The sequence below is a fragment of the Ambystoma mexicanum genome, chromosome 1q (assembly GCF_040938575.1).
Source record: "Ambystoma mexicanum isolate Mex_15411 chromosome 1q, UKY_AmexF1_1, whole genome shotgun sequence".
Lineage (NCBI taxonomy): Eukaryota > Metazoa > Chordata > Amphibia > Caudata > Ambystomatidae > Ambystoma > Ambystoma mexicanum.
Genome location: NC_090922.1, coordinates 1,290,583,218 through 1,290,603,206, shown reverse-complemented (window position 1 = coordinate 1,290,603,206; position 19,989 = coordinate 1,290,583,218). Strand labels below are relative to the sequence as shown.

General features: G+C 52.2%; 1 protein-coding gene across 2 annotated transcripts in view; it reads right to left on the bottom strand.

Annotated features, from left to right (window-relative positions):
- Positions 1 to 19,989, bottom strand: part of USP24 (ubiquitin specific peptidase 24) — a 2,799,104-nt gene that overhangs the window by 2,335,998 nt on the left and 443,117 nt on the right. For both annotated transcript variants that reach the window (XM_069642114.1, XM_069642115.1), the window contains exons 21-22: positions 18,267 to 18,407; positions 18,117 to 18,170 (exon numbers count right to left, since the gene is read on the bottom strand). In XM_069642114.1, coding sequence (XP_069498215.1) covers positions 18,117 to 18,170; positions 18,267 to 18,407 — 195 coding nt within the window. The remainder of the gene's footprint in view (positions 1 to 18,116; positions 18,171 to 18,266; positions 18,408 to 19,989) is intronic.

The window sequence follows — 19,989 nt, the reverse complement described above, 5'->3', positions numbered from 1 at the left end:
GTACAGAGACTTTGTTGCCGGCCGCCTGGCCGAGAGCAACACCTCCATCACGTCTTCAGGTAGGTTCCAATCCTTATACCTCAACCTTTCAGAAGCCAAGCGTGAAGATTGAGGGATCTGACCTCTGGATGGAGAACCTGACCCCCCCCCCCCTGCCGTGAGAGCAGATCGTCTCGGTAGGAAAGACGACGTGGAGGGCAGATGGACAAGTCTAGAAGGTCCGGGTACCACGTCCTCCGGGCCCATGCCGGAGAAATGAGGATCATCCGCGAACCGAACCTCCGTAACCTCCGCAACACTTGCGGGATGACGGGGACTGGAGGAAACGCGTATAGCAGTGGGAACGACCACTCCACCACGAACGCGTCTCCTAAGGCTCCTTTTGGAGGAAATTCCCGCGAGCAAAACCTTTCGCACTTCGGGTTGACACTGGAGGCGAAGAGATCCACTTGAGGGGTCCCCCAAAGGGCAAAGATTACCAGGAGAATCTCCTGAGCCAGCTCCCTCTCGTGAGAGATGGTGCTCTGCCTGCTCAGAACGTCCGCCGTCTCGTTGTCGTCTCCGACCAGAGGAACTGCCGAGATCGAAACTTCCTGCTGGATGGCCCAGAGCTCGAGCTGCATCGCCTCCCTGCACAGCGGAAGTGACCCTGCCCCCCCCTTTTTGTTAAGGTAGTGCATGGCCACCGTGTTGTCCATCGAATCAGGACACTCTTCCCGTGCACAGTCGGCAGAAAAGCCTTCAGGGCTAGCCTGATGGCCCTCAGCTCCAACAGATTGATATGGAGTCTGGACTCCGACGGAGACCAACGACCGTCGACTGTCAGCTCGTTGGCATGAGCTCCCCATCCCGTGAGGGATGCGTCCGTCACAATCGTCACCTCTGGCCAGGGCAGCCTAAAAGGGGCCCCCTTCATCAGATTGCCCTCGAAAACCCACCACAGAAGGTCCCGGGCCACCGAGGGCGGCACCTGAACAGGGTCCGACAGCCTGCCAGAGGACTGAGACCACTGGAGCTTGAGTGCCGACTGCAAATATCTCAGCCGCAGACGAGCTTCTGGCACCAGAAGAATGCAGCATGCCATGAGGCCGAGCAGTCTCAAGAACTCAGACGCTGGGAGAGTCTGGGCAAACTGAAACTTGTGCACCATCTGCTGAATGTGAAGAGCCCTCACCCGAGGAGGAAAACACTGCCCCAGGGACGTGTGGAGCACTGCTCCGATGTACTGGAGCCGCTGCATTGGTGTCAAATGGGACTTCTTTAAATTGAGGGAGAAGCCCAGCCTGTGAAGGGAGTGGCACGTGACGGACAGATGATCCAGGACTTGCTCGGGAGAGCTCCCCCTGATCAACCAATCGTCCAGGTAGGGGTAGACGTGAATCCCCCCTTTCGTGAGATGCGCTGCCACCACCACCATGAGCTTGGTGAAAACCCTCGGGGCGGAGGTCAATCCGAACGGCAGGACCCGAAACTGAAAGTGCGAGTCAGCAACCGCGAACCTCAGGTACTTCTTGTGCTTGGGATGAAGCGGCACATGGAAGTAAGCATCCTTGAGATCGAGAGACACCAATCAGTACTGAAGTTGAAGGGCCTGGAGGACCTGAGAAAGAGTTACCATCTTAAAATTGTCCTTCCTGAGGAGTTTGCTCAAACCGCGCAAGTTCATGATGGGTCTCAATCCCCCGTCTTTCTTTGAAATCAAAAAATAAGGGGAATACCATCCCTTGTTCCTCTCCGCTACAGGCACCAGTTCTATGGCGCCTTTCTCCAGCAGGGCTTGAATTTCCTGAGCAAGGAGCGGATCCAGACTCTTCAAAGAGAGGTTCCCTGGTGGATTGTCGTGAGGCCTCTGCCGAAAAGGAAGACAGCAGCCGTGGATTATGATCTCCAGAACCCACACATCCGAAGTAATGGCTTGCCACTCTACAAGATGCTGCGCCAGCCTTCCCCCAACCGGCGAACCATGGGATCTGGCCTCATGACTGAGTGGTGGCGGCTGCGGCGTTGCCTGAGGGCAAAGAGGCAACTGCCCGAGCGGCCTTGGCACCTCGAGTACCTCTGTTTCCACCTCTGGCACTCTTACGATGGCCTCTTTGACTGCTAGCTCCTCTCGCTTTACTGAAGGATGAGTAATAGCGAAAGGAACCTCCCCTCCATTGCTGTCCCCTAGGACGAAAAGGCGGAGGTTGGCGAACTGCAGCACCCAACGATTTCGCTGCAGCTTTGGAGGTCTGCAACCTCTCAAGGCTCTCGTCAGCCTTGCTTCCAAAAAGGTGTTCACCGTCAAAAGGAATGTGTAGGAGCCGGGACTGCACATCAGGAGCGAACCCAGACTTCCGCAACCACGCAAACCTGCGCATTACGGTGCTCGCCGCCATGGACCGGCTGACACAATCCGCCAAGTCCAAACCCGACTGAACGGCCTCACACATAGCATCCCTGCCATCCTGAACCATAGCAAGGAAACCATCCCTTTCGTCCCCTTCGGGAATATGATCAGCCGCTAATGCAACACAGTTCCACAGAGTGTGTGTGAAACTAGACAAGGCACATATGGAGTTGGCCGTCTGAAGCGCCATACCCCCTGAAGAAAACACTTTCTTCGCCCAGCCGTCAAACGTTTGTCGTCCCTATCCGGAGGGATGGTAGGATACGAGCCTGCTTTGCCGGGGCCGTAGCTGCCTGCACCACCAAACTCTCCGGGGTGGTGTGCCTAGACAAGTACAGGGGTCGCTACTGGCTGGACGTATTTTCGCGACAACGACTTGCCCACTGCCGGGAGACTCTCCGGAGCAGTCCAAGCCGCCGCCACCCTTCTCTGCAGAGCCATAGAAAAAGGCAAAACTGGGTCAGTGGGTGGACCGAGATCAAGGATGTCCGTGAGATCATCCTGAACGAACTCCCCTGGGGGAGCTGACCAACCCAAGTACTCGGTAACCCGAGACATAAGGCGCCGATATGACTAATCGGAATGAGTGCCAGGCTCCGGCCGACAAAACTCCACCTCCGGAGAGGTGTCCAGTCCACTGCCATCATGCAGTGACTGCCTCAGGTCATCAAACTGACTATGGCCCGAGATAAGGTCACCTGGAACCGTAACCGGAACCAGGCCGCCATCAGAGCCTTCATCACCCTCTGAAATGTACTCCAGTCGGGGAGAGGAAGACCTCTGCGGACCAAAGCAGTGCCGGACCCTAGCCATAGCCTTTTTAGGGGCAAACACCGTGCCACGGGGCCCCTCCGTCACCATCGCCTCGAAAGGCGCCGGCAGAAAAGGCGTTGACGTCGAGCGAATCGGCGTCAGCTGCAACGCCTCCAGCATCTGCGGCATCGACAGTCCTTGAAGCCGGAGCTCCGAGCGTGTCTCTCGACAACCTGGGCGCCGACGGCATCGACAACCCCCTCGAAGACGGAACCTCGAGAGAAATTGTCGACTACCTCGGCGCCACAGGCATCGACGTCTTCATCGAAGACGGCACAGGATCACGCGGTCTCGAGTGCATCGAGGACCTGGACCTGGAACGGCCATGGCGAGAACGGCTACCCTTGTCCGAGCGGGACCTCTCCCGTGAGCTGTGCCGACCACCCGAGCCGGAAGGCGTACGGGCGGTGTCTCTCGACCGGTGCCGACAGACTCCACTCGGAGGTGCGGACGGACCAGTGCCCTACAATTCCAGAATCGCTAGGATCTGCTTCCCGAAGGAAGCCCATTCCTCCGGTATTGCTTGCATGGAGGGATAAGCGACCCACCGACGGGCGGAGTCCTCGAAGGAGGACGGGGAAGACGACCTATGCCGGCGCTTCCTGGAATGCCTAGAAGAGGCCGAGGAGTGGCGAGACCGACTCCTGGAAGGAGACCCCACCGGACTTCGACAACGACGCGTCACCCCTCGAGTCATCGGTCGAAAGCCCCGCAGACCTCGACTTCTGGGGCTTAGACACCCGGCCAACCGACAGCTTCTTCTTGTGTTCCCGCAAGGCCTTTGCAGTGAGCGACTGGCAGTTGACACAGTCGTCCGCATCATGGGCCTCCCCGAAGCACCAGAGGCAGGCGTCGTGCGAGTCCGTGACCGACATCTTGGACCCACAGTCCCCGCATTTCTTGAAGCCCGGACGCGGAGTCGAAGATGAGAAAGACATCGCCACGAACAGGTCTTCACAACCAACCAAACAGGTTCAACGAACCAAGAATAGAAAACAGCAACTCCAACGAGTCGAGGCATACCGAGATTCACGAAGCGAACACGTTCACGGAAAAAACGGAACTGAGGCTATGGGCGTCGTGCGTCCTACTTATCACATCGGGTGACGTCGGCCGTCGGAGGAGGTCCTCGGGGACGGCGCATCGACGTCATCGACGCAGACGCCAAAGACTTTCCGAAGCAGCACAGCTGTGGACATTACCTGTCATAGATATGGAATACGTCGGAGGACCCAAACCCCACGAAATTGACACCTTCTCTTCCTGTGGCTATGGACACAAAAAAACAGTGTTTTTCTGATAGCTTGAGTCCTTTGGTAGGTAATATATCATTCTCCTTACATGTAGGTTATGAAAGCTTTGTTCTGCTGGGTTTGTGGTATGTTGGAAAAACACAAGTTTTATTGATTGGTTCACATGGAATTTAGAGATACATTTTGGTGAGAATCGTGGGTGTGCACGAAGCACTCCCTTGCCTGTGTGTATAACATAGGGATCTTGTACTGATAGTGCTCGTATTTCACTGACCCTTCAGATGGGATGAAATGGCCACAAGAAATGTACAATATGTGAGAAATTGGAGACTGGCTTTGTGAATAGGCTTGAAGGGGGCACCCATTAGCCCTGAAAGTACAACATTCAGGTCCCAGCCAGGAGTAGGATTAGAAATTGGAGGGTATAATTTCTTGAAACCTACCATGTAAGCTTTCACTAAAGGCACTCTCCACCATGAAACCTTGCTTTGTAAAGTGGTGTATGCTGAGAGAGCAGCAAGGTGTACTTTTAGTGAGTTAAAGACTAAGCCTGAGTCTAACAGATATAGCAGATAGAGGACTATATTTGACGGTGAGCAATCAATTGGATTGATTGTGTCTTGCACCATAATACAAAACAGGTCTAATTGTTAAAATACAGTGCTGCGTGTTTTGTTTAAGTGCCTCTAAGAATCGCCAGACATCCTTGATCTAGATTTAAGTGTCCAAATTTCCTGACATCAGGAGCCAGGCTGCCAAGTTCAATGTCTGAGGGAACAGGTGGAGTGTTAATCCTTGATCCTGTGACATGGTGGCTGGATACAGTAGTTTCATGGGAGGACACATGGACATCATCTACAGGTGTGAGAACCATGTTTGTCTTGCCCACATAGGAGCTATCAGGCTAAGCATTACTTGTTCCCAGTGTAGCTTGTGGACTACTTTGTTGAGAAGAGGTGGTGGTGGAAATGTGCACGCACAGTTCCCTGACCAATTCCTTAGTAGTGTGTTCCATTTGGAACCTTTCTGGGGAAACTTGGATGTGTATTCTATGCATTGTGCATTCTCTCGAGTAGCGAATAGGTCTATCTCTGGGAACCCCCAGTTTAAGAAATGATAAGTTACTCACCGTAGTGACTAACGTATTCTTAGTACATAGTCCCCTTTCCTCCATACTGTATGGTCGTCCCTTCCAAGGGACAAGAGACGGAACCTTTTTCACCAGAAAAAGCCTTCTGCCCTGACTCCGCTGCCACACCTCAGTCCCCATTGACACGTCGACAATAGATATAACATTGCCTAATGACACCAGTATTATTAAGGGGGGAGGTTGGTGGGACGTATGGAGGAAAGGGGACTAAGAGTATGTTAGTCACTACGGTGAGTAACTTATAATTACTCTTACGTCCCGTCCCCTTTCCTCCATACTGTATCAGTGATTACAACTGAGTGTAGCCCCTGGGTGGAGAGGAGACCCTCCTTAAGCAAAGAACTGAGAACCGCCTGTCCGAAAGCCGCATCAGATCTGGGGCCGGCATCCAAACAGTAATGCTTGTAGAAAGTCAAGGGAGAGGCCAAAGAGGCCACCCTGCTTATGACTTTCCAAGGGACATGGCACTGGAATGCGATGGCCGTTGCCTTGGCCCTGACTGCGTGGGAATGCATGTTGGCCGAGAGCTGCTTGTGCTGGCCCTCGTACGCTTCCTGATGGCAGAGACGATCCAGCAGGATATGAAGGCCTTATAAGCCTGATTGCCTGGCCTCGAGCCTCCGAAAGTGACAGAGCGTCCGACTTGCGGAAGCCCTTGGTCCTGTCCAAGTAGAATTTTAGGGCACGCCTGACATCCAGGCTGTGCAGCACTCTCTGTGCTTCATCCTTGGGATTGGGAAAGAACGTACGAAGGACTATTTCTTTGTTCAAGTGAAATGAAGATGGAACCTTGGGCTGAAATGCCGGGTGCGTCCGCATGACTACCTTGTCCTTGTGAAAGGTGGTATATGGTTCAGAGGCGTCCAGCGCCTGGATATCGCTGACTCTGCGAGCCGAGGTAAGGCTGACTAGTAAGGCCGTCTTGATGGTGACCAGCCTAATGTCCGTGGACGTCATTGGCCGCATGGTTTGTGCGCCAGAGCACCCAAGACTATGTTAAGGTCCCACACAGAGTGCGGTCTCCTGACGGGCGGGTAGAGCCTAACAAGACCAGTCAGATGTTTGACTATAGGGTTGCAGGAGGAAAAGATACCTTCCTCAGAGTTCCTGTAAGCACCAATGGCTGCAAGGTATGTGCGGCAGGTGTCCGCTTGTACGCCTGAATGAGCAAGGTGCACCGAAAAGGAGGAGCACGTTGTCCAAACTGCAGGCCAAGGGGTTGATTACCTTTGAGTCTGCCCAGTGGCAGAATCTGGTCCATTTGCTTTTGTACTGGGCCCTGGTGGCCTTTATCCTGGCGCTCTGTATGATCTCCAGATTGGCCTGTGATAGGCTAAGGTGCCGAAGCGTTTCCTGCTCAGGTACCACGCTGTGACGGCTAGATTCCCTGGCATGGGGTGGATGATTCGGCCCCCCTGCTGCGCCAGAAGATGTGCTGAGCCTGTCGAAAGGTGTATTGGGGCACCTCCGAGAGGCTGAGTAGTTCCGAAAACCATGCCCTGGTTGGCCACCATGGAGCTGTCACAATGAGGAGTCAGGGAGACTCCTTGATATTGCAAATTACCCTGTGGATCAGGGTGGTAGGCAGAAAGGTGTATGCTTTCATGCCAGTCCACTGGAGGTGAAATGCGTTGCCCAGAGAGTCAGGGCCCTGACCCTGCCAGGATGCGAACCTCTTGTTGTGCCAGGTAGCAAAGAGATCCACTTGGGGGTGACCCAACTTGTTGAAGATCTCCTGAATAAGGACATTGTTTAGCTGCCACTCGTAATTGGCCGCTCCTAGGCTGCTGAGCCTGTCTGCCTCCAGGTTGGATTCCCGTAGGAGGTGGGCTGCCGAGAGGTAAATTTTGTTTTCCAAGGCCCATTCTCACATGCTGATCGCCAGTCTGCACAGAGGAGGGGATGTGGTGCCTCCCTGCTTGTTGACGTAGTACATGTTGGTCAAGTTGTATGTCTGGATGAGGAAAGCCTTGCCCTTAAGAAGTGGTAGGAATGCTCTGAGCGCTAGCCAGATGGCGTGCGGCTCCAACCAATTGATGTGGTATTCCTGTTCAGGTGCCATGGACAGAGATCTAGGGTGGCTCCCCAGCCCTTGAGCGAGGAGTCTGTGGTGATGGTGGCCTGCAGAGAGGGCAGCCGAAGGGGCTTGCCCGCCTGTAGGTTGCAGTCCATGGACCACCAAGTTAGGTCCGGGTGGAGAGATGGAGGAACGTTGATCGTCTCGGATTGCGAGCCCCGCTCCTGATTCCATGAGGCCGCGAAGTGCAGCTGAATCCGTCTCATCTTTAGACTTGTGTGGCACGGCTAAAAGAACCGCCGCTAGTAGACCTAGGAGATGTTGGTACCACCATGCCGAGGTCACCTCTCTGTTGAGGAAGTGGGCGGTGGCCCTCTTGACGGCGGAGATCTTGTCTTAGGACGGGAAACCCTTCTCGGAGCACGTGTCCCAAATGAGTGCCAGGAATGTCAGTCTGCGTCAGGAGCAGCTGTGACTTTTTGAGGTTGAGCAAGGAGCCCAGGTCGTGCAGTGTGTTCATAAGGGCATGGGAAGAGTGGCGCACCGCTTCCAGAGATGTAGCCCTGACGAGCCAGTCGTCGAGGTATGGGTAAATGTGGAGGCCCTGAGCTCTGAGGAGGGCCGCCACAGCGTTCATGAGTCTAGTAAAGACCCTGGGGGCCGAGTTGAGGCCAAATGGAAGGACTTTGTATTGGAAATGGTAGCCCATGATCCTGAACCGTAGGAAAGAACGATGGGGCTGCCAAATCGGGATGTGTAGGTATGCATCCTTCAGGTCCAGGGAGCACATCGAGTCTCCCTTGTACAATGTCTCTGCTGTAAAAGCTGGCGTAACCATCTTGAATTTTTTGCAGGGGTAAGGAGAGGTTGAAAGTGGAAAGGTCCAGAACAACTCTCAGGTCCGCTTGTTTCTTTTTCTGAATGGCGAAAATCCTGGACGAGAAGTCGAAGCCTCGCAGGGAGGCTGGAACTTCCTCCACTGCCTGGCTCTCTGAGCGACCTGATCTCCACCAAAAGAGTTGCTGTCCCAACCAGTGGGAGTGTAGGGGAGGAGGGAGGAGAGGCTGGGATTGGAAGACGGTACCCTGTGGATACTACGGAGAGGATCCAGGGGTCTGAAATTCTGGCACCCCAATTGGGCATCGAGAGCAAGCCTGCCCCCCACCGGAGACACGTGGAAGCGAAGGGACGCGTCATGCCTTCTTTCCCTCGGAGGGGGACTGGAAACAGCCCTTACTCCCACCCCTTTTTGTTGTTTGCACCCGTTCTGAGACGGTGAGTGGTCCGGCTGCCTGGATCTGCGTTCCTGGAAGCCGCGAAACCCTCCATATGTACGACCCTTCTCTGAGCGCTGCTGAGATTGGGATACGATTTGAGCGTGGTCTTTGTAAGAATGGATAAAGACTTTGCCGTTTGTGAGCTGTTCTTGTCCAGCTCCTCGTCCGTAGACGAGTGGAAGAGGGTCCCCCCCCCCCTCGAATGGTAGATCTAGAATGCGCTCCTGGACAACCGGGTTGAACTTCGTTGCCCGGAGCCAGGCTGTTCGCCTCGTGTACGTGGCAATGCAGATGGCACGGCCTGAGGTATCGATATGCGCCGCTGTGGATTCCATGAGGTCATGTGCCACGAGCTTGGCTTTCACTAGCCTCGCCTTAAAGCGAGATTGGCATTGGGTGGGGAGTTCCAGAGGAAGTCCGCAATTTCCCGCCATAACCGTTGGTTGGCGGCCGCCAGCATGGCATCTGAGTTGGCCTGACGCAGGTGCAAGGAGGCGTTGGAGTAGCTCTTCTTGCCGTACGCCTCCAAGATCATCTTCTCCTTGCCTAGCAGCGCCGCTGAGGACGACCGAGGCTTGGAGTATAGTGATGCCGCAGCGATCACTGAGGAGAGCGATGGCTGAAGATGGATGGAGAGCAATAGAGTATCCCACCTCCATCTGCCTGTACTTGGCGTCCAGCTGTCGGTTGACCGGCTGGACTGACTGGGGCTTGAGCCAACCCTTCTTGGCCAGGGAGACTACATCGGTTTGCAGTGGAATCCCCATGTTGGCAGAGGGGCGTCTCGTGAGGACTTCAGCCAGAACCCTCTCTGCCGGCTGCTCGACCTCGGGTTGTAGGAAGGCCAGGTACTCCGCCAGGCCAGCAACACGTTCATGGAAGGCCCTGGCTGAGGATGGTGTGTCCGGATCACCGTCCTCCTGCGGATCTGGAGGATCTTGTGGAGGAGGAGGGGTAGATGGTGCCGGAGGCTGGGGTACAGGGACCGCAGCCGGAGGAGGTTGCGGAGTCGGTTGTGGAGCCGGAGGAGGCGGCTGCACCGGGGCTAGGGGTCCGATGAAGGAGTCTGTGGAGACTCTAGCATGGCGGGAGGACTTCCCTGACTGCGTCTTTAATGATAGCCCCCATCTGAGGAGACCTCTCGAGGCCGAGAATCTTCTCAAAGAACACTTCCTCACTGGCCAAAGGGGCGGCAGGGAGTACCAACGGGTTAGCGGGGGATGCTGGAGCCGCTGCGTACCCTGTCCGTATGTACGCAAAGGAAAGTTGCCCTGCGCAAATGAAGGGTAGACTGTAGGCCACGTACCAGGTTGAGACCAGTCCCACCTCGGCACTCGTTCTTCACCGTATTCGTGGAATGGCGTTGGACTGGTGCCCCTTTTCTGGCGCGGCATCCATTTTGTCGAGCTGCCTGCCACATGCCTGCGAAGTGTTGCTCGGCCTGCTGGGCCCGACCTGGTCCAAGACTCTTGCGTGTGGATCACAAGGCCAACCCTGCTCCTCGGGCCTCGGCCCGGTAGGTGTGACACCCTCGGGGGTCGGTAGAGCCGCGTTTAGGCGTCCCCTCTGATGTACTGCCGGTAACAGGGCGTGGCCCCTCATCCATGACGCCAGTAATAGGGCATAGCCCCTCGCCATGGTACAGGTAACAGGACATAGCCCCTCGGGGTAGACCCGGTACAAGAACCTTCCGGTCCCTTGACACTGCGCCCGTGAGGATCCGAAGACCCCTCGACCCGAAGGCAGGTAGCTGTAGCAGCCTCGGGGCACATGCTGGTAGAAGGACCTGGCCGGTCCCTCCCGCACAGACAAGTCCCTGGGAAGGAGTCTCCCTTGCGGTGTGCGCTAGAAAATATTGGCCCTACCTTGGGCTTGGTTTGATGCTTCACAAAGTTCTTAAGATCCTCTGGAGGCGACCTCTGGGAGAGCTCCCTCCACCTGGCTAGTCTGTTCTTCAGCCCCTTCAAGGACAGCGAGTCACACGCCAAACATGATTGCCAACCGTGGTCTGAGCCAAGGCAACGTAGGCACAGGGCATGGGGGTCTCAAGTTGGGAAGAGCCCGTTGCAGGATGGACACCTGCTGAACCCTGTAGAAGTTGACATGCACCGGGGGGGAGCATGACGCCTGAGGACCGAGAACCTGAATGATAAACAAGACAAAAAAGACAAAGAAGAAGTATCCACACATGGAATTACATGGCCGAAGCCAAACCCAGGAGCGCTGGTGAATTCGTCCCGTTCCCGTCGACGCGGAAAGGGGGACTGAGGTGTGGCACTGGAGGGCAGAATCAGGGCAGCACATGCATCCTAGGCCGTGCCCCTGCGCGCCTTTTAAATTTAATGGGAAAGAAGGGTTTTTTCCTCGTGAAAAAGGTTCTGTCTCCCGTCCCTTGGAAGGGACGCCCATACAGTATGGAGGAAAGGGGACGGGACGTAAGAGTATATGTTGCGTAGCATGTCTGTTTAGTTGTCACTTGTGTTCTGAGGGTAGCACTGCACGTCTGCTTAGTATGTCTGCCAGAGAACTGCGTTCTCCTTGAACATGTTGTGCTAGAGGAAACCTATTGTGTTTTTGAGCACACAGCCAAATATTCTGGGCTAGTTTAGACAGCCAAGGAGAATGTGCACACCCACCCCCGTTTGTTTATATAAAACATGGCTGTGGTGCTCGGTCAGGATGAGGACTGTTTTGTGTGCTGGGGGACCCTTATTGCGCTTACCACCACCCTTTTTAATTTTCAATGCACTTGCACGATCTGAATGACACAAGGCATAGTAGGACCGCTGTTCGTTTCTATGTATACATTATACTTGCTCTCTTGTTCCCTTCCTTGCTTGCCTTGTGGTGCTTTAAAACACCGGGCCTCATTATGAGTATGCCGGTCCGGTAACAATGGTGCCGGTAAGCTACCGGCACTGTTACCGGACCGGCATACTCTAGTTCTGCAGGTGGGTTCCAACCTGCCCGCCAGGTATGACCTGGCGTGTCGGACGGCACCAGCCCGCAAACCTTGACGGAAGCACCGGCACTGTTGCACACAGTGCCGGTGCTTCTGTCCTCCCCATTCCTATCAAGTCCCCTGGGACTCGAATGGGAATGGGGAGTTTCTTTTTCTGGCACCTCGCCGCAGGGACCACCGGGGCTGTAATGCCCTGGTGATTCCCCATTGCCAGGCGCCGGAAAAAATGCATAACTCTGGCGGCAGCCTGCCGTTTTTACTGGCACGGCTACCGCCGGATTTATGAGGCCCACTGTCTTGTTGTATAAGTGCCTTATAAATATCCAATAAATAAAAAATAATTAGCTGAGCTTTGATAGCTTGAAGTGCTTTGAAGACTGCTAGCAATTATAGAAGGTTGATATGCTTTTTGGTTAATGCATGTGTCCACACCCCTTGTGCAGTGTGAAGGAGAAGGTGAGCTCCCCACCCTGCTATGGATGCGTCTGTTTTAAGAATAGTTTCGATTGCTGGCGTGTTGAAAAGTTTTCCCTTTAACAGGCTGTTTTTGACCACCACTGCAGCGACTGAACTAGAGGTTGCGAAAGCAATACAAGATCGTCCCACATACCGCTTGCTTGTGACCATTGTTTCGCTAACCACTATTGCATTGGACGAATTCAGTCGTGCTGTGGCACTAAATAAATGCAGGAAGCCATCATTCCCAGAAGGCGCATCACCTTTCGCACTATTATTTGACGCCTGGCTACATTCTGAGGTATTTGAAACAGCATGTTTTGGACCCTCTCGGAGGAAAGACTAGTCCTTCGTTTGTTTTGATTAGTGCTTCCAGAAATAGTTTTCTTGGCTGGGCACTAGACTTGACTCTCGTTTATGGAGTATCCTAATTGGAACAGTAGGTAGACTGTTCTCTAGACACCTTTGAGGTGTGGCTGCTGTTATGAGCTAGTCGTCTAAGTAAAGGTACACTGGAATGGACTACCTTCACAAGTGGGCGGCCACTACTGCTAGGACTTTTGTAAAAACCCTGGGGGATGAGGCTACGAAAAGTATACCATGTGTTAAAGACAACCCAAGTGTATTGGTAATTTGTCCTAGAGTCTTTATAGTCCTGTTCTTTTTTGACAAATTTCAGTTGTTCATCAACGGCCTTTCCGAACAGTACTGCATATTCAAAAGGTATGTTGATAACTGTCTGGTTTAACCAGAAATCACATAGCCACGAGTGTCGTTTTAGAAGGGTTCCTTCAGCAATAACTCTCCCTGAGATGTCGGTTGAGTCCAGGATATTCTTTAGAATATTTTGTGACCGCAGAAAAAGTATTCCTACGATGGGCAGATAAGCTACAAATATATACACTGAACGACCTGTTCACTGTAGGGCTCTTCTTAACACCCCAACTAGCCAGAGAAAGAGGTGCCGACACGGCCTGGTAGGGAGAATTCTCTGTTTAGGCTGAATTTCCTAACCTAGTGAGTCCCCCAGCAGCTTTGCTGGATTTCTGGAGTTTGTTTTTTTCTCCTGCCAAGAGTGAGTCTCTTTTCCTCACACTCTTGGACATGAATTGAGGGCTTCCTTTGACTGTCAATGTGTTTTATGGGCTATGGGGTCTTTTACTCCATAGGGTCTCATGTGTTTTTACTATTTGTGTTACACAGTACCCTCAGTGCAGTGACACACAGGTGTCATAGTGACACCCCTCCATAGACTCCATACCCTGGGACTGACTACTGTCTCCCAGGGCATGTGAAGTCACCATTGGCTTTACTAGTCCCAAATTATGAACAGAAACCAGTACAAACCATCATATTGTGGATGTACTGGTCGGGGCAATTCGATTGCCCCGGGGTCTGTTATTCGAGGGGGCACGTCTCCATCCCCCCAGATCGAGTTTTGGCTGGTGGCAGTGGATATTACTTCTTATATTCGACCGCAAATATAACTCTATGGGATTTTCCCATTGTTCGAGGCTAGCAACTTTAATTATTTAATTCCTATAGCCTCGAACATACCGCCGGGTTATTTATTTAATATTAATTCAAGTTCATATTAAAGTGGTGCCACACTGTCTGGGTACCACAGGGGGTGCGGGAGGGGGTTTAGGCACCCTGGAATGAGTTGCCTTGGCAACTCAAGTCGCACTCTTGTGTGATTGGCCCAAGTGGTGAGCCAGTCGGCTCACCACTTAGCATGTTTGATTGACAGCTAGGCTGAATGAATGGGGGTTTCTTGCATAAAAGCAGGGTTTTTGGGAATGGAACTTCAGAAGTCGCCACAGGACCTGAGAATCCGAAGAGGGAGAAGCTGAGCCGACCTGCAACAACGACACCACCGGTGGAGTCCTGCTGAACCGTCTCACCACTTCCTGACGACAGAGGAGATCTTGCCGGAGAGTATCTTCCCCTTGAGCTGGTGGGGACAACCAGTTTGCTTTCCTTTTTCGCCTACCAGGATGTCTAGTGGTCGAATTGCCCGTGCCAAGCACCCCGGCAATCAGATAGGCACTTACCACTGAAACGCGAAAGAAAGGACCACTCCTTTTAATCGAGAAACTCCACGGCTGGTTTCTTCCCTGGCAGCACAACGACCTCCTGCTTTCCTCCCCCGCCGAGATCTTCTCTTCTGCCGGACGAAGCACCGACTCGCAACCGCTGCCAGAAACAACTTCCCCCCGCTGGAGTGTTCTCACCATTTCAAGGTACTGTGTACGCCTGGCCTCCCTTTCTATAGATTGCTACAAGGTGACAGTAAATCCTTAACCTTCTAGACTGGGCTGGCCTCTTGACCATCTAACTGGTCCCTTTCTTTTGGTCCAACTTCTTTCTGAACCTTCAAGCCTTTTGTGCACTTTTCAACCGTGTGACCTTGGACACATTTCGTTCTGATCCTCTTAAAGTGGATCCGGCTTTCTGAACTCTAACTTCACGGTTTCATTCTGCCTTCCTCTCTTGCTGTGTTCTTTTGAAAGTGTTGGGATCTGTTTCAATTTATGCTCTGCCTTCTCTCCCTTCGAAACCGAATTATTAGAGTGCCATCTGCGTTAAGCACTCACCGCTGTCTGAAAATAAGTGGGGCTTTACTTAAGACTTGTCTAATATTCTTTTAAGGGAGTGTATATACTTTAGTGACTGTTTTTGAACGTGGTTGAGATTAGTGCCAGTGTGTTTTCTTAGATGTGTTTTTAAATAAATAATTATATATCTTTACACCAAAGCTCTGGTCAGTGTTTGCTCGTTCTACTGTGTTTACCTGCCCTATTGTGTATGCTCTGTATACTGCCTAACTCTTCTTGAGAGAAGTCCGACTGCTCAGCCACAACTACCAGGTAAATCTGGGTGATGCAGACTGCTACCAATTGGGTTTACTGCTAACTCCTGTATTCCTAAACTTTTTGCAGTGGTCCCTAAGGGAACTGAACAGGTTTCTGCCTAACACGGCCCTAGACACGTTTGTATATTTTCGACTCCGTCATGCACTCCAGGCTTTTCTCCCGATTTTTCCACAGCAACCGCCCACATGGTAACTATTGCACGCAGTGATCCGATCGCAGGGGGGAGGGCAGGCTGGTCTCTAATCTATAAAACCCTCCTAGCAGACACAGTACCTACGCATGTAGTTGCAAAACCGAGATGGGAAAAGTGCCTACAATCCACAATACCAGAGGATGACTGGGCGTATATCTTGGGGCAAACTCAGAGGGTAGCTTTAAATACATGTTTTAAACAATCCACTTTAAATATCTACATCAGACAAACCACACTCCAGCAAAAATCCACGCACAACACCCGGAGATATCAGCGTCCTGTGAGAGATGCAATGCCCCCATAGCTGATTTTCTCCATCTAGCCTGGGAGTACCCAGCCATAACCCAATTCTGGGCTCAGATCCTCCAGAAATCGTCAGCAATAATTGGAGAGGAGTTGACGCCCGGCCCCGCTGTCGCACTGCTTGGGCTGACTAGGCACCTGTTCAGAAACAGTTAGGAAACTAGCTGGGATACTGACTGTTAGTGCCAGCATGCAGGAGAATCGCTATGTCATGGGGACGAGGACCAGCACCTACACTGTCAAATTGGCTAAAAGACATAACCTACTGCCAAGATGTCGAGACAGACTTCATCAAAACTTTACCTCTACATGCACGGCTTCCGGACATTTGGGGACCATATATCTCCTATCTATTATCCACTCCTTATATCTCTGCTCCACCAGTCCCGGCTCCGCAACCCACTCAATGACGATCTTGCGCCCAATTGTATGCAGACAACGAAGGCCGTGCAATGGGACTCTACGTTTACGAGATATCCTATATGTACTACCAATGGGGGCGGGTGGGTTGGGGGAGGTAGGATCTCAAGGTGCAGTTGGTTTTACCACGTTCTGTTGTATTTAACTTTTGCTGTTTGAAACACCAAAAATAAAGTTTAAAATATTTTGTGACACTTGCTTTCCCTCTGAGGAGATCTTAAGCAGATAAGACCTAGTAGGTTCGGGAACAGAGTCCAAGGTTTTGAGCACTTCATCCCATTGAGTGTAGTTGTAGCTGGCAAGCAGTGTTGTATTGTTTGCAATCCTGGCACTATAGGCGCCTGAGGTGGTAATGCGCTTAACTAAAAGCGTTTGCACTCTTTGTTAGGGTGTGCTTCTGGGGTAGAGAGTGGAACACAAACTCTCTTTCTGGTAGTGGTGACTACTAAGGAATCACGTTTGACATGTCCCCTGATGTATAGGGGATCAGAAGACTAGGGTTTGAATATTTGTTCTACCCATGGGTTCACTGCCCTCGTGAGTGAAGGTGTAGAAAGATGGAGAGATTCTCTTTTTAATGGACTGGAACAAGGGAATGACTAGGCCAACGGGCTTTTCATTAAGAATGTCCTCAACAAAATCAGACCCATCATGGACTGTTTCTTCAGAGTGGATATGAAACTGTTGAGCAGCCCTCTTTAAGAAGTAGTTATACAGCAACTGACCATCAATAGGTGACGTGTGACCGCTATCAGGTGCGATATCTGAGGCATCGATCGTGACATCTGGGTCATCCTGATCGTCTAGATATGAATCTATAAGGTCTTGAGTAGGGTCAAACGGTAAAAGGAGCCTTGCTTTGGGGTTCGGAAACCAACATTTGTCTAACACCTGCCCTGCAGGGCGTGAAGCCTGAGGTTTTTGCTAGAGTAGGCATTTGCACAAAACCTTGCGTAGCAGTGTTCTTGTAACGCACAGAGTACGAGGAAAAAAGGAACCGAAGTCAGGTGGTACAGTGCCTCATTATATACTGGCCCAGGCATGTCTGGCACGGGGTGCATAGAGGCATCGGGCAGAGACGAATGTGTCCCCTGATGGCAGAAAATGTGTCCGAAGATCAGCTGTGACGGAAATAAAATATCATAGATGAGGAATCAGTGTAAGAAAAGATTCAATTAGTACAGATTACTGTAAACCTCATGAGGAATAAGTCTGGACTATAGACACCTTAGAAATGTGCCCCAAAAATATGCACCGCGCACAACAAACCTATCCAATACAGTGAGGTATTTTCACTCATAGTAATGTTTCCTGCCATTTTCTTTTGGGGTCAAATAGGAAAAATTCAAATAAACATTCCAATATTTACCCAAGGCGGCAATGCATGCAGTCTTTCTAGTCTAATGCCATCCTATGATACCTAGCACAATAACTGACGCAAAACTCATTTTCTTCACTCCAAATCAGAATCCAGATCACCTCCAAAGCAGAAAGACAGAACTCCCCCAATCAATGAATTTTTTGAACTACGAACTGCTAGCCATTACCTTAACCACCATATTGCTACAGAATTATTGGACGCAGTCACCAGAAAATAGGACAAAGACAAATTAATGTAGCCTACGTATTCCACAGGGAAGGCTAAGGGTTTGGATGTTCAGGTCCCCATAAATAAAGGCCACCTGTAATATAGCAGCAATATAGTTGATAAATTACCTCTTGGACATTAAAAAACCTAATGCTCTGAAAACAAATCTCCAATCATTCTATTCACAGACACCGACAACTGACAATCCGGGTACTTAATGTTAAATAACTGGCCCATGCTCTTCCCGGCACAGTGTGCCAACTATGGCCAGCTTTACTCAGAGCGCCAAGAATTGTTGACCCTTTCCCTCAAATACAAGTTGTGAAAGAGCTTGACTGACCTAGTGAGGTTTGATATTATATAGCTGCAGAGAATACATAATCACCTTGCAAGGAAATGTATTTGTAATACGCCCTTACCTCAAGTCTTGTGTAACAATCAGCAATAAACTTTTTGTGCAGCGAAACAGAGTCCTAAAAAAGTAAATATAAAAAACGTTAATTAGCCCAAAATTGTGCAACACACATTTAATGTAAGCGTATGGAACAATCATAACATTACAGCACTACCTTTTTAAGTCTTGGGTTAAGGTTGATATAGCTGTAGTTGATTATCAGCTGAATGGCTTCATTGGCTATTTCTTCATCGGGTGATTCAACTGCAATTTTCCAGATGAAATCCATACCAATTAAATCAAGCTTTTCCACATGCTGTAAAAACAGTAGAAACACAATTATAAATATCAATTTCTCATCTTATGTCACATTATTTACATTCCATCGCACTATGCCAGACGGCGCTCTAACATACACCCTGATTCAAAAAACTATTCCTAAGCTGCATAAGTATGGGCCAAATAATAAATGGAAAAGTGGGCCAAAATATTGAATGCACTATAAACAACTTCACATCAAGTGTTTAAGAACATTTGCACTGCACATCTATGAATGTATCCAAACATTTTTTATTTCAAACCGTGCTCCTGGAAGGTAAGGTTTCTGCTTTTGAGGTCACTAGGTCTGATAGTAGTCAAGACTTCTCCTCAAATATTATTCCATTATCTCAGGCCGTGTATTGGGAATTGCATCCCTCTTGCACTCACGTCCGTGGGACCGCCCGTCCTAATCCGTATCCGTATCCGTCAAACAGTCCATCTGTGTCCGTCACAAAGTCCATCCATTGTCCCTGTCAATGAGTCAATCAGCCCGTCAATCTGCCCGTCCGTCCATCAGCCCGTCCGTCCATCAGCCCGTCCGTCCGTCCGTCCGTCCGTCCGTCCGTCCATCAGCCCGTCCGTCCGTCCGTCCGTCCATCAGCCCGTCCGTCCGTCCGTCCGTCCGTCCGTCCGTCCATCAGCCCGTCCGTCCGTCCGTCCGTCCATCAGCCCGTCCGTCCGTCCGTCCGTCCGTCCATCAGCCCGTCCGTCCGTCCGTCCATCAGCCCGTCCGTCCGTCCGTCCGTCAGCCCGTCCGTCCGTCCGTCCGTCAGCCCGTCCGTCAGCCCGTCCGTCCGTCCATCAGTCCGTCCGTCAGCCCGTCCGTCCGTCCGTCCGTCAGTCCGTCAGCCCGTCCGTCCGTCAGTCCGTCCGTCCGTCCGTCAGCCCGTCCGTCCGTCAGCCCGTCCGTCCATCAGCCCGTCCGTCCATCAGCCCGTCCGTCCATCAGCCCGTCCGTCCATCAGCCCGTCCGTCCATCAGCCCGTCCGTCCATCAGCCCGTCCGTCCATCAGCCCGTCCGTCCATCAGCCCGTCCGTCCATCAGCCCGTCCGTCCGTCCATCAGCCCGTCCGTCCGTCCGTCCATCAGCCCGTCCATCAGCCCGTCCATCAGCCCGTCCATCAGCCCGTCCATCAGCCCGTCCGTCCGTCCGTCCATCCATCCATCCATCCATCCATCCATCCATCCATCCATCAGCCCGTCCATCCATCAGCCCGTCCATCAGCCCGTCCATCAGCCCGTCCATCAGCCCGTCCATCAGCCCGTCCATCAGCCCGTCCATCAGCCCGTCCATCAGCCCGTCCGCCCGTCCATCAGCCCGTCCATCAGCCCGTCCATCAGCCCGTCCATCAGCCCGTCCGTCCGTCCGTCCATCCATCCATCCATCAGCCCGTCCGTCCGTCCGTCCATCCATCAGCCCGTCCGTCCGTCCGTCCGTCCGTCCGTCCGTCCGTCCGTCCATCAGCCCGTCCGTCCATCAGCCCGTCCGTCCATCAGCCCGTCCGTCCATCAGCCCGTCCGTCCGTCCATTCAGCCCGTCCGCCCATCCATCCATCCGCCTGTCCGCCCGCCCGCCC